General features: G+C 40.0%; 1 protein-coding gene across 1 annotated transcript in view; it reads left to right on the top strand.

Moving 5' to 3' along the window:
- The window catches only part of PPP1R1C (protein phosphatase 1 regulatory inhibitor subunit 1C), a 51,089-nt gene that overhangs the window by 3,036 nt on the left and 25,586 nt on the right, over window positions 1-22,467 (top strand). The window contains 2 exon segments of the mRNA XM_075512022.1: window positions 19,837-19,874; window positions 21,763-21,823. Of these exon segments, the coding sequence (XP_075368137.1) occupies window positions 19,837-19,874; window positions 21,763-21,823 (99 nt within the window).

Here is a 22,467-nt window from a genome sequence, read left to right as displayed (position 1 = left end):
TTTCTGATGAAACAAGTGATGTCTGTTTTCATTATTCCTTTTCAACTGTGAATACATTATCTTCATCCAAGACTCCTCCCAGAAGATTTTCTGTGGGATGGGATGATTTGAGGTTGCAACATACTTTGTCACATAAACATGACTTCAGAAAGACTCTTTAATAACCTGTTTAGGGAGTATTATAAGTGAAAAAGCTCAGCAGAAATGGATTGCTGGAAAAAGTCCTCAAGATATAATCCCTTTGAAACAGACTACCTACTTTCTATCAAACTTTTCCTTTACATAGTGCCCTGCAACATTTTTTTCCTGCCTTATCCCTTCATCACCTGAATCTTTTTTTTTAGAGCAGTTCAGACTTTCTCTCACTGATGTGTCTCTTAGGTCATTACTGTATGCACTGGCACCTTAGTACAACAAAGCCATCTTAGCTCTATTAGATCTCCACTTACGGCACCGTGCTGAGGGTCTCCACTTCTGATTAATATCACCAGTAGCTGAAGTTCCTCAGAAAGTGCAGAAAGAAGCAATTAGAGAGCCCTGCTCTTGGGGTTGAGATCATTGCAGCACAGCACACAGATTAGGGAGGTTTGGCTAAAGTTATATTCTTTTGACACTGAGAGTGACCCATGAGTTTGCTGTGGGGCTAACACCAATCCCAGTTTGGAGAGTATCTTTCTGGCCAGAATTTCAGGCAGTTCAGCTCTCAGTAATGGTGCATGAAAGATCTGCCTTAGACTGACTTTCCTTACCTTAATGGGATCTACAGTGTCTGTGTTGCTAGGACCTAATTTAAAGCAAATTCATCTTGACCGTTAATCTCTTTTGCAATTCACTTTGTACACTTTGTACCATCATATTTCCTTTTATAAACAGATACTTGGTACAGTACCAAATCAAAACCAAACAGAGAATAAGAACTCTTTTTAATTTACAGGAAATTTTACTGTAAACAAAGTGGTGCATATCTGTTATCTCCTTTCCTGCAATGTTCATAATAAATCTTTAAATAAATCATTTTTATTATGAGTCAGGGCTGCTGTAAGTATCAGTCAACTTCCATATAAGCCCAAGAGCTTGTATATTCACCTTCTTCACTTATTTATATTTATTCATTTAGATATTATCCCCTCTTACTAGATACTGGGAACTAATATCAACGAAGGTATTCTTGGTTAAATTATAATCTCGTCTTGTTTTGTAATTTTCCATAAAGTCAGATAAAAATAAAAACTTTAAAAGCACCTTCATTTTCCTGCACCTCACCATGTGGTTTATGCATGAGCATGCGCATGCATATTTCCATACGGTATGCTTGATATGGGCAAGTGTTTTGAACAGGGTGTGCACATGTAGCTGTGTAAACCTGCTGAATACAAGGACTACAAAGCCAAATTAGAAAGGCAGACAATAACTTTACAATGGAAATATAAATAGTAAAAAAATTCCTTATGGGCTTGATCTTGCAAGTTCCTGTGCAGTTTCTGAAATTATTGTATACCTTCAACTTTCAGAGGAGTCAGTTAGTCCTAGGGCTCTTGACACCTTGCTGATTAAACCCCAAATGCTGGTCTCTTACTGGATTTTGAATAGAATTCAATGGGATGCTGAATAACCATTTGTCTCCAAAAATGTTAAATTCACCACTGTACATATTTACAGTAAATAAAATAATAATAGTAAGGGGGTGTGGATAGTAAAGAACTTGAAACTCCAGCAAATTGTTTTGGGAGCGTGATTCCCGAGGTCAGCGGGGAAACTGAGCAGCAGAGAATTTAAGTGATACTGTCAAAGCCACCTATTAAATGAGAGCTGGGCTAGACCAGAATCCTGTCACTTGAATTTTACCCACTGGAGTACTCCAATTCCCTCATCAGGAGCAAACAGCTAGTGAAGGATATGCTTCCAAGGGTTTGAAATATGTGTCCAAATGCAATTCTAAATGTTTGGATGCCCCTGCAAAGTTTACTCGAATTATCTAAACTTCTATTTTGAAAAAGAGAGACAGGCATTTTCTAAGAATCAGACTTTTCTATAGCCTTCTGTTGCAGCTGCTTCTGATTGCAGCAGGAAAAAAAGCAGCATTTTTGTGGTATTCTGGTGTTCTGGATGCAGATCCATCTGGAAACCAGAAGGCAGTAAAATGTGTTTGGACATTTCAGAACTTTATAATAAATTCAGTTTGAGTTGTGCCATACGAAGATCTAAAATAGTTGTTTTCTTCAAAGTCTTCTCATCCATCCTTGATGTCTACTACAGCTTTGACAGGAATCTGTCTTCACTGTTTTAGGTCAGGTCCATTGTGCCACAAAGTGAAGATGGAATAGCTACTAAGGCTAAGTCATTTTAAATGTGTGACAGCTACTCAAAAACTGTAAGAGTCTTCTTGGCTTCTGTGCTTCCAAGGAGACAGTAAGGGCTAGACCACACTAAATGATTTAAAGACAGGTGGTAGATGTGACTGCAGGAGCTAGTATCCAGCCTTTAGTATCATTGACTGGTGCATTTTCTCCTGTTCACTCTGGTAGGTATCATATAGAATGGCAATCAAAGTCAACAGAAGAGAAATTTGAATTGCAGCAGCAACAATGATTGCAGTGGACAATGTGGGCTTGTGAAGCAACGTAGCAATGAATAAACCCTTAACTCTTTCTGTAAGTGCTCTGTAAAGTGCTCCATGATGGGTTATGTCACATCTGAGCAGAGAAGCTAGCACTAGAAAATTGAGACTCGAGTCATGCAGTTACTTAACTCTATCATGCTTCAGTTGCCATCAATGGAGTTATATTTTGTGAGCATTTGATGTTTGATTTCATAATATCTAATCAGTTTTACTTTTATTTGAAATTATAAGACCCTTTTTACTATCTGTGAAAGCAAAACCAAATATTAGTGGACAGAACTACAAAAATGTGCAGCATGTCATCCTGTGCAGGATGCCTGTATGAGTTACTGGGGTAACCCAATCCTGCTATAGCCACAGTTGCTCCATGTCTGTACTTTAAAAAAGGAACATAGCATATGCTTAGTTTTAAAGATACATTTAACTATTAAGCTGTACAAGAGCTTAATCCAAAAATTGCTAAAGCTCTCCTGCTTCCTCTTTCTCTTGCAACATCACTGGAGCCACCAGAAACCGAAAATCACCACGCCCTGAAAGCAACCTTTTCTGCACTGCCATAATATACTCACAACCTCCTGTCTCCTTACCAAGCATAGCAGAATATATATGAAAATCAATTCTTATCATCTGAAATAAAAGTCTGACCATGCTTTAAACTAGCAGAATATCATACTGCAACGGCTCAAGAAAAAGCTGGTGGCAATGTAGAGAAGTGACGGTTGAGGGAGGAAAACATGTCAGACCACAGCTCAGGTTTAATGCCATTAGGGCTCGCTTTGATCAGAAAACAATGCCAACGTTCCTGTATGGCCTGGCTTTGTCACAGAGCCAACACAACTTCAAACAATCTGGCTGGCAAAGGCTGTTCAAGTTGTGTCAAAGTATTCAGTCTTCTTGAAGCATTAGAATATGGGTAAACGTTAGGATAAACTTCTGCATTTCTCAACTTTCTATGTATCTGCTGTTTCCAACTCTCCGTTCTGCTCAGTTGCCTGTTTTGGCTTCCTTGCTTGTAATGTAAATGTTACTCAGTGTTTGGAAATAAGAAAAACATAGCAATGTGTTTTGATAACTCTTCTCCAGAGCTGCCTTTTTGTCTCTTGCAAATCTCATTTCAAGGCGGAAAGAGCATATTATCACTGTAAAAGCAATATAAAACATATATGCCAAGTACAACTCAGTACCTCTGAGTTTTCTGAAGGCTGGAAATTATAACTCACTGAAGATAAGCAAGCTGTACCTGTCTCCAGACAAGGAACTTGCTTGCAGCTTGTCTTTGGGCATTAGCAGTTTTTCTGTCTTGTTCCCAGCTGATTTTCCATTGTCCAGAGAGAGATTCATGCCTTTCAGCTTACTGCCACATCTCACCACAGAGGTCTGGTGAGATGCCTCAAGAGCAGCCTCAATATTTAGTGTAGTAGCAAACAACACAGCCAGTTAGGTGGTGGGAGGAAAAACTGTCCTTACACCTGTGGCAATCCCATGACAACCCAAAGTAGATTAGGTTTTTCACGCTAAATTGGTTCTAGACACTCCCAGGCTTTCTCCGCACAATAAATCTCATTAGCGCGTATAGATGTGCTTTGATGGTGATGCAAACTATACCAGCATGACATCCTTGAGGGGATAAATGCGATATGCTTTACCCAACATTAATGTTTGTGACTAATATTTGTTGGATTATCCTTCTAGGTGAAACATAGAATCATAGAATGGTTTGGGTTGGAAGGGACCTTAAAGATCATCTGGTTCCAACCCCCCTGCCATGGGCAGGGACACCTTCCACTAGACCAGGTTGCTCAAAGCCCCATCCAACCTGGCCTTGAACACTTCCAGGGATGGGGGAACGAATGTGTTTGTTTTACATCTAATGGTCACAGTTTTTTTCCTCCCAAGACAAAATAAACTGGGATCAAAAAAGACCTACAAGGTAGGAGGCAGCTGTTTCTGGGCGTTGTCAAGCAGTCCTGCTATACTTTCTCAGGCAAAAGTCTCACTGAAACTTGAAGCAGCGGAGAACTCTTGGTCTCATAGTCCATGAAAACTGATATGTTTTTCAAAAGCCTGAGATTCTAGTAGGACATACTGCTTACTTCGGTTCAGGAAATAAAGTGGGTAAGCCAAATAGCAGCTGTTTTCAATTGCAAATTTAGGCTTCTAATGTGGTAATAAAGCATTCAGAAAAGCAGTACGTTAATAAAAATTGTCATTATCTGTATTTTTTTTTGGTCAAACTAGTTGGCCTTTCTGTATGCTAAATGTGCATACCATTTAAGTGTGCTGTCTGTTTTTATTTCAATCTAGGAGTTCGTGGAGGTATGGCAATAAGCAATGAAAAAGGTTTTGTGTCCCCTCCCACCACAGGACTGGTACAGCTCAGTGTACGTTACCAATGGCACTAGGATGGTCAGAGATCAAGCACTGTTGGTCAGGGCAGTGAGGACCTTCGTGTTCCTTAGGCCTGTGCTGGAAAGGACTATCTGACACAGTGAAACAATGAAATATATAAACCAAACATTGCATAAGACCTGACAGGTGATAGGGATTCCAGAACAGAGATGAAAATGTCTATGCTTGAAAATATTCTGCTGTTTGCAGGCTGATATGTGACTGCAAACAGTCAGTGGCAAACTACATTCCTTTTTCTTACCTTATATACACTATGCTCCAATGTTCTTTCATTCAGGTTACTCTGAATTTACTCTGCAGTTCAGGCTCACAGAAGCCCCTGGGAGAAGTCACAGCATAACTTCCTCACATATATGCAGTGTGAGTAAAGTTTCCATGATCTGACCCATGAAAATAAAAAGAAAAGTTCAGGGACTTAAAAAAAAAAAAAAAAAAAAAAAGAAAAAAGTCAGGAAACTGTGCTTGAACTGTTTTTAATGCAGTCCAGAAGTGACAGCTCACAGGTTCCAAACAGAAGCAATGAATTTAAAAAAAAAAAAAAAAGCTTTCCTTAGCATCTTTGATGAAAATGTTCCGTTTTCATGAGAGGTTGAGGATTTTATATGTCATTGTCATCACCTGCCAAAAGAGCTGTCATGCTCCCTGCAGTATGGTAAAGACAGCAAGCTGGAGGACTAGGCTTGAGTTGGTTGGGATGCACCGAGCACTGCTGTGCCTAAACCGAAGGTTATCACCAAAGCAGCCAGATGCATTTTGCTATTCTTTGAGGTCATGAACATATTAGTTCACAAACAGAAACATTCCCTGGGAACATTTCAGTCATTGTGTAAAACACATAGTCTGAAACAGTGGAAAACACGTACTATTTCATATAGTGCCCAAGTAGAGTCTGGTCTCTCTTTAGTCGGTAAGTAATGCTTTAACAAGGAGAAGGGTCTGAAAACTACTCAGAGAAAGTAAAAATAAAAAGGTGTTGTGCATGTTCTGGTCAAAATTCACTTACTTTACCTCATTTTTCTTGTTTGTTTTTATCCATGCTTCCTTCATTTCCAGAGTTTAATGATGATTGCATAGGTACATTTAACATGACATATAGTCTGTAGGAGTTTGGTTGCTTCTACTGACTATGGTCTAGTTGGCTGAAGTGAGTAAATTTAGTCAAAACAAGACAAGCAGTCCCTCTTGTTCACCAAAGCCTGTCCTCCCTCTGCGAGAAGGGGGAGCACAGGACACAAACACTGCCTAAGAAAGCTCTGGTCTGTGGAAAGGCCTGACCCGGCCCTGCAGACTGAAAATAGAGGTTGGGTATTCACAACCAGGACTCAGATTTCTGGCCTAGGTGAGAGAACTGGTGCAGCTGAGAGGCTATGAAGCAAAAAAAAAAGGTTTACTTTCTCCCAGTTTGGGTGGAATTGCATTTATCCATTTCTCTCGTTCCAGTCTTAAATCCCCAAGAGGTGAATTGATGTACTTTTTTATTTATCAGTGCAGCTAAGCCCCTAATGTGTACCGTGACATTACTTGTTCCTCCTGCTCCCTGCCTCCCGTTTGTTTTGTGTTGGAAGGGTCAATGTCCGTGGAACTATCTGAAAGTGAAGAAGGTATTTTTAGAATTGAACCTTGTACTCTTCATCTGTTTTCCTCGTTCCTTATACAAAAGCACCATAGAAACAGCCTTCTTGCACCCCAGGAGATTATTTGCAAATCATTTTTAATATATATGGCTTCATATTACAGATCTCCAGCTGCTTGATTATTCAGCGTCAGGACTGATAAGCTTTCAGACTGTTTATCTCTGTTATCAACTTTGTGCGTATTAACATGACAAAGAGGTGTGCCTTGGGTAGAGAACAGCAGCGTTCACAACTACCTAACCTGGTGAGGAAGTCAGTGGGACAGATTCTAACTTTATTGCATTCATAATGCTTAATATTTTCCTAGAGGAACTCTGACAGATTTGCACTGTGCCAAATACTTATACACCTCATACAGTTGTTTTGGTAAGAATTCTGAATAGATGGTGAGTTTTTCTACTTTAAAAAATGCCTAAGTGTAATTAACTACTTCTTATAGTCAAAGTACTTAAGCTATATTTCATACAGCTACATGAGTATACAATTTTGGGGGTTGGTGGCCTTCAAAAAAAAGAAAAGTTTGGATCAAAATAGGTCCAGTTTAGTCTGGAGCAAACATTCTGTTTGTATTTTGAGTGTTTTTTCAAAATGGTAAAAAATTTTAGAGACAATTTGAAATGAAGTCCATTTAAACATCGTAAGACAAAATGTTTTGAATAAGAATGTCAAATTAGTTTGTTCTGAGATTGTGTTTAAATTATACTTCAATAATGTGATAATACTGATCTTTTTTTTTTTTACATCAGGTAATAAACTAAAATCCATTAATAAATGTTTCAGCCTTGCTGAGGGGAAAAAAAACAACAGAGGGTTTGTCTGACCTCTACTATTTAGTACTTAATGCAGCACTCATTTACCATGGTGACATGTGTGGAATAAATAGATAATGCAGACAGATGAGGGAGAACCCAGCTTTTAGCACTAACCTCATTATGTTCAGAATATTGGGAAGGGGTTGCACTTAAAGCATCAATCAAGATAGCCCCATTTATTAAGGTGTCAGAGACAACATTTAACTCTTTCTATGGAGTAACTGAAGTTAAAGCTTCACTTCAAAATATACCAAAAGTGGGAATGTAATGCATCTGGACCAAAAGCTAGCAGAGACTCTAAATAAAGCAAAGCTATCAATCATGAAAGTTTTTGCCAAGGCTGGACTGCGGAAATTCAGAGAGAGTGCAGGGAGGTGTAGAGTTTAGTGTTGCTTTCCTGTGAGTCTGAGCTGTCTGTGTCACCAGATGGTGGAAACGAGATCAGCTGGACCAGCCAAGTCTCTTTTTACAGTAATCAAAGCAGTTCTAGGATAGAATTAAAGTATATGTCTATTGGAAGGAGCTCTGTTTTCCTCTTGTCCCCCTCAAAACCCTATTCATGCGTCTGTATTTAAAATCATCACTTCCAATATTTTTCTCAAATGGCTTTACTGGCGGATTGAGAGAATATCATAGTAGCAAACTGAGGCACAGTTACATGCTCTCTTTTTGTTCGTGTTTTCCCTGGGATACCTAGGATGCAGATGTACCACAGAGAATTCATGTCTTGGTGCTATTCATCTTGTGGAACCAAACCGCACTTACAGAGTTAGCAGTGCTAGGTAGATGAACGTGCATTTTAAAGGCAGTGTTTTTCACCAGAGGCCACGTCCTTCATTCTGATGAGACAAGCAGAGAAGAGTCACACTAGGCAGAATATGAGCTTGAGCAAGGCAGATGGAAAGTTCAATAAAGCAGTGAGCTCTATTGCATCCTACAGTACCGCTTATCCTAGGACCTAGACATCCCATAGCCTAAACATTTCAGCACTGAGCTCCCACCACTGAGAAAAGAGACAGGCTTGTGGTGATAGTATTCCCTTCAAGTCTTTCTGAAGTTCCCGGCCATAGCTGTTCTCAGACAGTGGCAGAAAGCAAAGAAGTTCTGGATGAACCTTTCCTGCTCTTTCTTTGACCACCACCAAGCGGTAACATCTCTGGCATCAGCCACCATGTAGCTGCAGCACTTGCTCCACTTTCTCCCTGTTATATTAGGATCTGCAGGACAGCTACAGAATCAGGGAGCAATTTAACCTACGAGCCCAGCTGGTCTGAATGCAACATCTTTGTATTACTAAGTGCAATTTTATAAACTTTTCTTGTTGAAGTGGAATTGTACTGATGAACTAAAAAGTGATTGGGGGGGTAGGGGAGAAAAAAGAATTTTCCCTTTAAAGAACTGTGATCCAGAAGATTTTTTGATCCGGATCAACACTAGGTTTTTGAAATACAGTAAGTAGACAGCAGGGCTGTAATTGTTTAGAAATGTGCTTTCAAGCTTCCTAAAATGCTGATGCTAGTGAGTGACTTCGGCTTTAATGTGTACAGCACATCCCGTAGGAGGGTGTGGAACAGCTCATTCCATGGGAATCACAGCGAGGTGTTTCTGATTGTGACAGTACAGATGGAGATGTATAAAACAAAACCCAGGGTCCCCTCTGTCTCTAGTATGTAGTAAGGTTAGTAAGCATTCTGAAAAATGCCTTTGGAAATTACAGCTGACTTAGTCTCAGTTAACAATGAGTGCCCTTTCTTTTCCATCCCGCCTAGTCGTGCTGATGGTGAGAATGAGATTATGGAACCTCATTTTGCTGACTGTTCGAAAGCTCAGGAAACTAAACAATGAATTTACAAAATTGGTATTTGCATCTTCTTTTTGTAAAAAGGGTCGTAAACCCCAAGAAGTACTATTATTAGTAGCTCACTTGAGTCATGCATAGGATGATACATGTATGTGAGGAGCTTTATGCATGTGCATTCTAACCATAAGCAAGCCGTGAGCAGTTGGCCAGGACTAGCTTTACAACACATTCTTACCGAAATCCTTGAGGTATTATTCCAAAAGGAAGGAAACTGCAATGGCAGCAATAATAATCACCGCCTAAGGAAGAGTTTTATTGATTTGTATTTGTTTTCTTCTCCCCTGGCAAACGTCACTTTCCAGATCGTACAATACACAACTGTTCAGCTACGATATTTTTTTAAATAGCTTTATGAGCTATAGAATGCTAAGAAATGTTGGACTATTTTAGTTTTGGCTGCTGCTGCTGGTTTTTATTTTAGAGCCTCAAATACTCCTACAGCTCACAACCGAGAAAGGAACTGCTCACAGCAATAGCTACTGCAGCTGTAACTCCAACACAAAGATTGCGATCGGTGGGTCAATTCTGAGCCATTTTCCTGCATATGAAGCTATTAGGAAATGGTTTAAATGTATATCAGGGGATCAGCTAGTATTATATTTCTGGTAACCATGGATTTTTCTTCATGACCTTTGCCTCAGTTGTATTTAGGTCTTCAACCTCTTCAATGCATCATTTGAACATAGACTGAACATAAAGCAAGCAAGCAGCTGGAAAGTAACACATTACTAATACTATTCAGTATTACTGATGAATTCACAACTCTGGGTAACTGTCTTCTCAAGGTATTTGGCTTCCTTCTGTATTTGAAAATACTTAATGAACATGTTAAGTTTTTTCACAAACTAATACATTGTTATGGCTGAATCAACGGACAAAGTAATTACAAGCTATTTGGGAAGTTTTTGTGTAAGTGCTTTGGTAACATTTGGTAAAACAGTAGCCATTATTTGCAAATATTTAGTAGTCTGCCAGTATGTTTTGCTTGGGTACATTCATTTCAGAGGCACGTTTCTGCTCTTTGAATCTGTTTCTCTGAGTATTTGCTGGCAGTCACTCAACAGGTCTGGCCCTCCTCTAACCTCTCAAAAGCCGTCCTTATCTCCACTGCCCTCCTATTTCCTTTGTGTGAGTCTTTTCTTTCACTGTCAGGTTTCAGGCCAGGTGAGGTTATGCTGTGAGTGTGGAAACTGCCCTTACTCCGTGCAGCAAAGATGTAATCTTTATTGACGTCTGCTTTTGTGTCAGAATAGACCCTGTGTCAATGTAACCGTACAATGAGGTGAGTTCTCCTTCTACACAGTTGGACAAACTTTGAGACACCACATTGTGCTTTAGGTCTATTTTCCAGTCCTTGTCCTTGCCTTGTTCCATATCTCTATGAAAGTCTATTTTTCCAAGGTTGTCTTATAGTTCAGTTTGGCCCTCCAGCACTGTTTGGGGCACCCAGAAATGCTGGCTGTCAGGTTCCCCTTCTGGCTCACACCAGAAAATCAGTGCCACCCTGGTTTACATTTATTTGCTTCAAGAATAAGGGAATTTTTCTTATGTATATTTCACTCTAAAAGAGAGATTTGAATAATCCTAAATAGATAAAAGAGAGTCATATGTATATCATCATGTATCTTTTAAGTCTTATTTTGCACATTTTTGAGACAAGTTTACCATCAACCTTTCCAATAGGCCAAGGATTTTAAATTTCACATCCCCGATCACAGCAGTTTTCTTCAGTTTGTCTCACTTATTTTTACCTAGTTGAATGAATTAACCCGGGTTTTCAAAGGTGCAGTGAATATTAATGTGACTGTCATTACTTAGTTTAGATAATGGGTAAGAGTTCTGACTAAGAAGACAGTTTACGTACGGCTAAACTTCTTTCCCAGTTGCACTAACTCTAGAACTAGTTCATTAAATGAGAAAGTAGTTTGCCTTTTTTATCTTCTTTCATTTTTTTTACCAAACTCATGCTATATATCTAGGATCAAATCGACTTTTAAGCCAATGGCAAAACTTCTTGTTCCTTATGGCCTAATAAAGCCAGCGGTAAAATGATTTTCTGTCTCTCACTTCCCTCAAAAATTCTGTTTTGCCTGATTTGTTTTGCTGATGCAGACGGTAGATTTGCCACAGTATGAGCACTGAGCAGCCCTCCACATGTGTCGAACTCCTGTGCTGGACTCATTTTGTCTGGAGCACCACTCAGCAACCCCGCTGAGCCGGGCACTGACAGAACTCTTTGCAGAGGGTCGGAGCATAACAGCCAGCGCAGATTTGTGATTAAGCTTAATTTTGTTGTGCTGGAAACGGAAAGCAGTACTTTGCTGTTAACTAAATGGTATTATTTTGGAACGAGCTAATTTGAGGGAGCTCTGAAGCAATGTAAGAGGCAGACCCTGACCTGGCGCTTCTGCACACAGTGACACCCTGTGGTCTTGCCGGAGGTTTCTCCCGGCTCTGATGCCGTGAGTCCACACTGGGCAGCTGCAAATTATGTGAAAACTCTATCTCAGAGTCATTCCTGGTAATCTAGTAAGAGATTTATATTGGGTCCAGAAAATGTCTCATCTGAGAGATCGAAAGAAAAAAAAGACTTTTATTTACCTGCTCCTGGTTCCTCTTATTTAGTCAGTTGTTCTTTGAAAGCCATCTCAGTTTCTTCAGCAAAGAGGAGTTTGTGCTGCTTAGAAAGCAACTTGAAGAAAGCAACTTTAAGCCTAACATTGTTTATATTGTGATTTAAAGTCAATCTTTACATTAGTTATCCAAACAGAATGTTTATTTCAAGCATGCTTCTCCTGGGTTGATTACTTTCTCTGGGAAGACCTGCCAAGTCCGTAATTGTCCCTATATGATGGATGAGGGACTTCATGTCAGGAAGGTCTGCTCAATGCTCCTCGCTCACCTGACCCTTTCATGGAGCACAGCTACAGAACAGCGACTCTTGTGCTATGAGGAAAAGGAACTTCTGCACGGAAGGATTTTTTCATGACAGGTTTTTCCACGAAGCCTGTTTTGTGTTCTGTCATTCAAAGCCAGGACAGTATCAGAAAGAGCCTTACAGAGCCGGAGGACCACAGAGTCAGGCAGAAGTGTAACTCCAAGAAGGCAGACAGCACAATTCAGTCCTTATTAATTAGAAGGGAGAAAATAAAGAATTAAATTTTATTTCTCTTCCAATGTATATTTTGAGAAGCTATACTTGATTTATGGACTTATTTAGAATTTGTTTTATATTTGTATTTAACAGGTATCATAGGGAGGGAGAATGAGAAGTTGAAAACAAAATGCTTGAGAGGGATGATTTTTAGTGCTTGTAATAATTCATGACTGCTCTGCGGTAAGGCTGCAGACCTGATTCGTCACTGTTATATTCTAGTTTAATGCCAGTGAAACTAGACTGATTTCTGTGAGTCTAGCATGAAACTGGAATAACAAGGTGGTGAATCAGGCACTGTAATTCCCTTCTGAGATTCGTGTGGTGTAAACAAATACATTTAGATTCACATTTGAGGTTTGCAGTGTCTCCAATTTCTTCCAAACCAGATTATGATCTCAGAATGCAGGTTTTAAAGAAACTTTGACCTGTGTAATTTATGAAAGGTAGTTTTATTTCATATTCTTATGGCTGTGCAGTTGAAAGTGGGCCCTTGGATACCGTCTGTATGATGTTCAGAGATATAGATGTTGTTTGGATCAGATTTGTTGTGTGTGTTGGGAGGAAAAGGATGATTGTTCTTTTCATTTAGAGGTTGACTTTGAGCACCATTAGGAAGGATTTTGTCTAACAAAGGAGATTGCTGCCCCTACTTTCAGTACTAGTAATGACTACTTGAATATCGAAGGTGGGAAATACAGAGCTATGTAAATATAAATGGGCTAACTTACCTGGAAAGAAAATTTTAAATGTCCAAACAGCTGATTCATCTGGCCTGTGGCATTTTAGTGAACTACAAAGGGCTGGTTACAGTCAGGAGCTAGCTGGGAAAAGCTACCATACGATCACCTCTGAGCCAGAGTGACAAAAGGTCTCCTGGTGACAGTGCTCTCAGGGTAATGCAGGACCTTTCCCACGCTACATACCTTAACTGCAAACACCTGATAGAATAAGCATGCAAATGCTTGTGTATATACCAAATTCCTCTCTCCCCTATGTTTTTATTAATATTTCCTATACAAATCTTGTTATTAGTGTTCCCTAAAGGGCCAGGCAGTAATTTAGATGCCAATTAGCGTGTGAGATGCAGCAGAACTGCAATGCACACACTCTCTTGTCAGCACTTGACTGAGGAGGGGAGCAGACCCTCCAGCTATGTTTACCGCAGCAGCTGGGATACTGGAGTTTAATGAGGTGCTTTTGCAATGTGAAGATTTTCAGAAATATATACTCACGCCAGGAGGGCTTACCAGGATATTTTTTTGTAATTAAATGTAATTACATCTATACCTGTAGTCAAGTTTTCATTGATAGATACAGGTAAATAAAAACCAGCAAGAAAAAGTAAAACCATTAACTACATAAGCATTTTCCATGTTTGCCTTTTTGGACTTTCTTCCATTTCTTACCTCAGTGGTTTAGCAAAAAGCCATGAGATGCTAGATGATCTGGCAATGTGTAGTTAGAACTCTGGCAAAAGCAGAGCATGAAATATTTTTTGATCTTACTTTGTCTTCTGGAGGAAAGGAAAAGTAGTTCTGGTAGCAGAAAAAACAAAACAGCATTATGCCAGTCAATTTCTGAATCAGATTTCAATGAGCTTGTTTTACAATGACAAATACAAACGGTGGTGGTCAAACACCAGTGAGGCAAGCTGGCAGATTTAAAAATATCCTTATTTTCCTGATGAAGAAATCAAAATGTGAAATGACTGAAGCCAAATTTTCAGAAAATTTCAGGTTTGCCTGCCACTAAGCAGCAGGAGAATGAAGAATTATTTGGAAAATGATCCATTTCTTTTCTTAGTTCCTAAAATTGTGTGAGCCATACATTCAAATGTAAGGTTTTGAAACAGGTGATCTGCCTTGTTGCAGAATTAGCATGCAGCAAGACTGGGAGCAGAGCTCTGCCACCCACTGCCCAAGCAGACAAGCACCCCCCAATCCCACAGCAGGAGCAGAGAGCCACCCTCCTCTTCATCACAGGAGATGGCTAAGTGGAGCCAGAGCCAGGAAAATTATTTTTCTTTTCCAACTGTATGTCGTCATTGATCATATTGACCAGAAGTCAGCAATCGGTTCATTTCTTTCACATTTTTTTGAGAGAGAAAGCTTTGCTCATGGACATAGTACTGTTTGGCCATGGAGACATTTCATCAAAACTAATGAAATAAAATTAAACAGACTGAACTATTTCATAGCAGTAGCATCATCTGATTTCTGTCTCTAGCTTGGGGTGTCCTGCACTAAAGTTTGCATGTGAAAGGCTGGATCTGTTCTTCTGTTCATCTACTTTGCTCTCTCCAATGGCACTGTTTATACAGGGGTGGGGGCAGGACTATAAGAAGGCTCCAGACTGACCGTGACATTGTGTCCTTAAAGTCTCTCTTCAGGCTCATTCCTTTCAGATTCAACCATTCTTGTTTAAACAATTCTTTAACTAAAACCTGTTATAGGCATGTCGCTTGTGGGCTGTTTCCACTATCTGAGCAATTGAAGAGTACCGTGTTTATTATTTTTAAGGGAAAATGTAGACACTATGACAAAAACTAATCAAATCCAAAGCCATATCAACCCCCTCTGATTTTTATCTGAAACTTCTTAGCTTTGTTTTCCCAAGGAAAATTCCAAACTCCCTACATGAAGCTTTCTCCAACAATGATACCAGCCTCTCACTGAGTTTCCTTTGTGTAAAAGCCAGCCTCTCTGACCTGTTCTGTTCCTCCAGTGCCTGACTGAAACCCTACAGAAAAGGCTTTTATTTGCTCTTGCTAAAGGGAAAGAAAGCAGGGTACTTAGCTGGATGAGATAAGCCTTTGCTGGATGACTCCACTGCAGAGCCCATGGGTGATATCAGAGGCCAAGCCTTTTAAAATAGCTCACCTCTTGCCCTGCATAGCTGCTCCAAGTGCATTAACATTATCCAGTGGGAGAAGAGAGGCAGATGAATTTTGATCTTACTCTAAAATGACCATAAGGCTTCCCCCAGCATGGTCATGCCATTTGCACAACAGTGGAGGCTCACAGGAAAAGTGATCAGCAACATCAAGCGGTTGCCATCCTGGCTATAACCAGCCTCCTTCCACTCGTTTGAGGTTCATTTCTGATCTCATACAAAGACACCTTTGGGGTAGCTCAGCTTATTGTGTCAGCTTGGCTGGGTGGCTGTGCTAACAAACATTCAAAAGAGTTATGCTAACCAGAGCATGTGGGAGACAAATCCCTTGGTGTTTCTTCCTCCATATTTCAGCAGTATAGCCAGGCCAAATCTTGCAGGTTTCCCCATGAGTGGGTGAGATTCTGCCCTGGGTAAAGGCTAAAGCTTAGAGCTCTAATGCTGAAATGGATTCTGTGCAGGTAGATGGACTTTCAGAAGTGTCACTCCTTAAAGAAATAAGGCTTCATTTCAGAAAGTCTGTGTACATATCTGGACTGATGGAAATATCCTTTAGACTGAACCTTTCCTTGATGAACATGGACCATTTCTCTTCCTGAGGACATTGACTAAAGCCTGAAACCCTGTTTATTTTGCCAGGTGCTACTCCAGTCTCCATGAGGTAAGGGTCACACTAGCCTCAGACATTATTCACCCAGCACAGGGGAAAGTCCTCAACTGCTTTTCCTCAGCACAGGTGTAAAAAACCTCTAAACAAAGCTCCAATCTTGTTCTTACGTACCTCAACTTTCCAGTAACTTGGGTATGTACCAATCTGTTGTCAGCTCTTCATATGATTTCTATTATACCACTTTAAAATAAAATCACAAAAACTGTCAAGAAATAACTTGAGTAATTAGATCCCTGTTAGCTAATTAGAGCAGCCAAGAATAAGTTAAACTGGAAAAAAGCCATATGTTGAGATTTGGAATATAATACTGCTGTATTGTGTTCTGTGAGCAATGTTACAGTCTGTGAGGGAGGAAAATGGAGCATCATTAAAAAGTCTCCTTCCCTCCCGGCCCCAAAAAGAGAGCAAACCTGTAGGGAGAAGTTATCTACTGAGAGCTTGGGTTTTGTTTCATACGAGAGAGAAATAGCTGATCATTTGAATTCATATTCTCCATGATATAATTGCCTAGTTATAAACATGATGAGGAAATTTCTCATTCTGTATAACTGATTTTTTTGTGAGCAGAATCCTGACTGCACAGTAGTCAGTGGGAACTAAAGGATGCTGAGAAACCAGGGATTTCATTCTCTCCTGTGAATCAAGTGATATCACAGTCTGATATTTGTGAGTTAGTTTCCGATTATTTCCTGACCCCTCTCAAGAAGAATTTATGCACAAAGAGTTCAGTAAAGAAATTCAGCTTGTAATTGTCAATGATTTGAGCGGGATTTAAGGGTGGGAAATGTGTGGCTTGTTTGACTTCCGTAGGTGGATATGGCTGAGTTGCAGTAGCTAACTGATGTTCTTTCTTGTACCTTCCATTCTCATTGTAAATTCTGTTGTCACAGAGATTTTTTTACATGGAATCTCTTGATGCCAGAACTGACCTGTTGTAGTGACAGCATTGATTCTTACATGCATTGACTCTCATAAGGACACTTTCTTAGTAAGACTGTTATAAGACTATGCTTTCATTTATTTAGACTGCTTTCAAAGCATTGTGAGTCACACTGGAGAAAGACTATTTGCCCAAGGAAGAATGTTCACACAATTATTAATGTAATGCTTCAGTTAGACCAAGATGGCTCTAAGTATTGCCCCAGGCAGAGAGCTCTTGACTGAGCTCCAGCCCACACTGCGCTCCAGCTCTGCTCTCTGTCACCACTAAATTCCCCCTTTTACTTCTACTACAACCCCACTGTCCCCGTCTCTCGTTACTACCTCAGCTACATACAAGCACTTCTATCTTCCTTCCGTGTCCCCTTTGCCTTTCATCTTTTCCTCCTCCTCTACAGAAAGAGTTTTTGTTTATTTTCTACTCTCTGCCTCAGTCTATGGCACTCAGGGATCTCAGCTTCCCTTGTTCCCATTCCTTGTCACCTCTCCTTAAAAATCTATACTCTCCATTGAGCCTTATCCATCAAAATGCCTGTCAAAAATAAGCATGCAATGGTCTTTCTGGCCTCAAAAATAAATGCATGTCAAAATATACCATTGACCAAACTGCATCTCCAACCAGCGCTACCTTTCCCTTCATTTCACAACTCACTTGAAACACTTTATGTCTGTTGCCTCAAGTGTGTCTCTTTTGCTCCTTTGGGTTCATTTCTGATCTCTGTTTACTGGATTTGAAAAACTGTTTGTGTGATTTTGTAAGTCATTATTAAATTTCCACATTGTCTGATGCTATTCACTGGCACTATTTGCCCAGTGGATATGAATGATTTCTCTAACTCCATACAGGACCAGTTCTTGTTGCCAAAGTTGCCTGTCATGTAAGGGCTGCTCGATGAAAGGGAAGGCTGGAAACTTTCCAGTTCTGGTGGGTTTAATGTCACCCCACTAAGAACACTAAATGTGCAAGCCCAAAGGTTTAGAGTTGTGCACATCCTTAGGAACAAGACCTGAAACCTGACAAAGCTGCTGATTGCAGTTTTTCCTCCTTATGCAAGCCTCAGCTTGGGTTTACAAAACATGTTTTTAATCTGGGCAAATTTAGAGTTTCAGGAAGGAATGGGACATAACTTACTTTTCATTGTTCTCTGCTGAAAGTTCCTGATTTATTCAAATTTCAGACTCCAAACTAGATCCAGGATCCTGAGCTAAAAAAAAATCCCATGTTGAATCATTGAAATCCCTGTCTGTTTGGTATACAACTAATAAGAAAGATTACAAGCACATAAATAATCACCCATTTAGCCAGCCTAACTTCATACCCCAAAGTGCTTTACAAAGGCAAACAGACACTGCTATACTTAAATAGGCACTTCTATACTTATTTACAGGTAGGGAAGTCAAGGAAGAGATTAGTCACCTTACCAAAGTTCATGGAAATGTCAATGGCAGGAACTGGCCTCCTGATTGTCCTGTCTAATTCTGTATCTGTGGGACCATGCTTTAGTAATCAGCACTGTTTTTCAACTACACTTTTCAGCCTTGAGTATAAGTCATTTGAATGTCTTTCATGTAAAGGTAATGGGAAATGTATAAATTGAAAAAATCCAGTAAGTCAGTTAATATTTGCTAGATGCACAGATACAATGCCAGAGAATAGAACAGAAAATGCAGTCCATCTGCCTGGGCTGGCTTGTCCCCTCACACACAGCACACCACAAGCAGCCAATATCTAGGGAATAAGTTAGATAAAGTGATATTGCCTAGACCTAATTCTTCCCTCAGACCTACATTTACAGATCTGCCACACCTCAGTGGAAACTGCACAGTGATATCTGCAAGTGGAAAATATTAGAAGGGGCGTTGGTACAGTGAGAGATTGATGTCTCTGGTTTTGATGGCATTTTATTTTAGAGCTCCAAACTACTGTGCATCAAAGATCCTACATGATCTTCATCAAATATTTGGGAAATCGTCATCAGAAGACAGACACTTTCTGGCCATTAACCACATCAAGAAAACAGTAGAAAAATAATTTAATCTCGTGCAAAAACTGGTTAAGTGCAATGGTTAGGAAGATCCTTGACCCTCCTCTGCTTCATAAAATTTTACTTAGTTGTTCAGACAGGTTCTGAGAGACGTTTATTTTCATTAGAAATCTCTAGTCTTGACCATTTCTGCCATGCCTATAGTCCAAAGCAAATTAAGGCAACAAAAGTAAACAGTTCCAGGAAAAATTTCAGTCCAGTAATGTCATGAAACTTTTAGGGCGAAAGATTAGTCTTCGTTCAGCTTTGGTTTGCTAATACTACATATTACTGTTAGGTGCTCTTCAGTACCAGTATTGGTATATTAACAACTTAAGTGAGGTGAGGTTCTTATTATTATTTGAGTCCAGTAGAGCCCTTTGTGAGTTTGCTGCATGCCATTTGGCAACCGAGCCTTTTCTGACCATAGAAGAAAGCACAGCCCCTGGGCAGAGCAGCCACATATCCCGACAGCCACTGGCGAGCGCAGAGCCCTTCTGTGAGCCTGGCCAAAGGACCTGCTGCTAAAGGCACTCCATCGCTTGCTGTTAGTCCACAGACAAAAAATGGGAGTTAAGTGCCTTAGACGTAGTGCTTATGTCTAAATGCTAATCAGGGCCTCTGGTTTTCTGAGACGCACAAAAGAGAAAGAAAAGCTGTAAATCAGAAGGGTAGTTTTGTATTTACAATAGTGCTGTTCAGGTTCAGGGTTCAAAGCAGAGTCACAAGGGTTAGCACTTGTTAGGTTAGCACAAGGGTTAGGAAAGAGAAACACTTTTGTACTAACTTTTCTCTTTCCATATCTTTTCCTCCTCTAGAAAAGGATGAGAAGAGAACAAACATCTCACAGGCAGAGGTAAGTGAAATCTTTTTTTTTTAAACATATTTATTGTTAAAACAGGTCTATTGTTAAACCCCCTTTGAAACTCACTGATTCATGCTGGTTAATGTTTTTATTTACATTGTCATGCCATCTTCAGTAACACAGCCTTTTAAGAACCACCGCTTTCAAACCAGGGCTGTGTAAAGCTGAGTGGCATCTCAGCTCTGCTGGCTCTCCCTTCTCCCTGTAGCCAGGAACTGGGAAAGGCAAGTTTCCCCTCTGCCTTGCTGCCATGCCCTGGCAAATCATAGCAAACCTGGCCCAAGGTGACCCTGCCAGGTCACTTCATCCAGCATTGCTTTGGGTCTGCAGGTCACTGCTGGTCTACAAAAGCATTGCAAGCTCCTCTCTCCTCTTCCCATCATTTGCCAAGCCCACAGCAGGCAGCACATTGATGTTGTTTGCACAAGAGTTAAAAGTCAGCTCCTCCGATCTCATTTTCCAACCTCCCCTTGCGTAGCTCCTGCAATTCCCTGATCTCTTTCTCCTTCACCCATTGCTCAGAGAAGCAGGCAGTGCTTTAAATAGCAGTAGGAGGTATTGATTGGTTCAAATTTGGACTCAAATACAGACTTATAAAGATCTACTGGGGCGAGGATCAACAACCTATCCCACCGTTTTTATAAATAGCTTTCTCTTTCAAAAGAAGACAATATTTTATTTATAAATGTTATCATTCCATCTATTGTGATAAAGTAAGGTAATAGGATTGGCCATACTTGTGAGAAAGTGGTTTTCTTAAGAGCTGTCTCAAATGTTCCTTGAAGAAATAGATCTGATTGAAATTCACAGACTATGTACCAGTCAAAGTATCCAGAGAAAGAGGCATTTTTAGCAAATATTTGGGAAAAGGCAACATCGTTATGACCAAATACAACTAGAAATTGATTAGATGAGAAAAAATAAAGCTTGCCTACACACAGCTTTTTTTTCACCTTTTTCTTAGGAATGTGATATGGTGCTTATGTCTTCAAAAGCTAGCTATGTATGTGACATTATGTAGTTTTATTATCCTTTGTATATGGACATATTTCATGTTGGTATAATATGGACACCAATTTAACTGCTTTCATTTTGCAAAAGCTACTCTACTTTAGCACTGGAATGTATCCCAGGTAGTTTTTGTTAACTATACATTGGTATAATTATACTACTATTACTCTGTGTGTAATTTTGCTACCGTTTTTTTGGAATAATTTATCTTTTGTGCATAGATGTGATTTTGGGGCCATAAAAAGTGTAATTGTGACTAAATATATCATTTAAATCAGGCCCAGTTAAAGGCTGAGTGATTGGTTGCTGAAATTATTATTTTTAGGAGTAATAGAACACATTGCAAAAGTGCAGGGGGAGAGATCTTCCATTTATTTATGTAAAAATGTATATATTAATAATTTCAATACTACCTTACCTATACATATAATCATTCATTACACTGTATTTAATTGGAAAATTGGTTGATGTAAATCTAGCAACTGTTTTAATATATGCAAACATTTATTTGCCTTAGGAGGATCAGTTACAGAGACTGTTAAAAGCACAGGCTATCTTAATTTTATGCTTAACAATATTTTTCTAGAGTGAAGGGTGATTTTCAGTAGTATTGGGTCTGTTTTGCCTGGGAGCCATAAAGGTTGTCCATTAAACATATTTTTTCTACCTAATCTTAGTTTTCCCTATGTTCATGAAAGCCCGGGAGCTGGCATCAGATTTATACAATATAATTTTCTTAGAAACTTCTCAGATTGGTGTGTGCACCCTCTGAACGCAGCTGTGGGGCAAGACCCGGGGCTGTCACGAACAGAAAGCTCTCCCCGTGCCCGTCTCTGACTGCCTCTCTCTGTGTTTTGTCCCTCCCCAGTCTCAGAGTGCCTCTCCCAAGCAAAGGAAGCAGAGCGTCTTCACCCCGCCTGCCCTCAAAGGTACTGTGCAGGTACTGTCTCTGCCCTGGCAGGGCACGGTCCCCTTGCGCCGTGGCTTTGTGCCTTCTCTTGCAGAGGAAACACTGGGGCGCGAGCAATGGCTCTCTGCCCATGAGCAGCAGAGCTGTGAAAGGTTCGTGCTTAGCCATCCCTGCGTTCACACTTCGAAGTGAATATCTGGCGCTGACCATCTGCCTGATACTGACCATCTAGTTATCCTCACCACAGAATCTTGCAGCAGTGGCAATTTTATTTTTTTTTTAAAAGCTTCTTTTTTTGCAAAGCCTCGATACTTTTATTAGTTTGCGATAACAGATAATCCCATCCCAAACATTGAACAGAACGCCTAGAATACATATATTTTAGCAGTGCTGGCTCCATACAGCTCTCTGTTTCTTATTTAAAACACTCCCGTATGTTCTGCGTCCCTTTCCAGGCAGCTGTGAAAAGGAGAATAGCCAAAGTTGTGGGCTGGGTATCTGATCATAGGAAGTGTGAAGCCTTTCTTGTGAGGACAAGGGGAAATGAGAAATCTAGGTAAATGTTTAAAGGGCTTACCCACTTTTCAGGAGTGAACATAAAAGCAGCAGGAATACTAGCTGGGATCAGAACAGCTACATTTAGGCCTTGTTTCTCAAATGACT

Source organism: Mycteria americana, chromosome 9 (assembly GCF_035582795.1).
Source record: "Mycteria americana isolate JAX WOST 10 ecotype Jacksonville Zoo and Gardens chromosome 9, USCA_MyAme_1.0, whole genome shotgun sequence".
NCBI lineage: Eukaryota > Metazoa > Chordata > Aves > Ciconiiformes > Ciconiidae > Mycteria > Mycteria americana.
The sequence above is the reverse complement of the archived record's forward strand: the minus strand, read 5'-3'. Positions and strand labels throughout refer to the sequence as shown.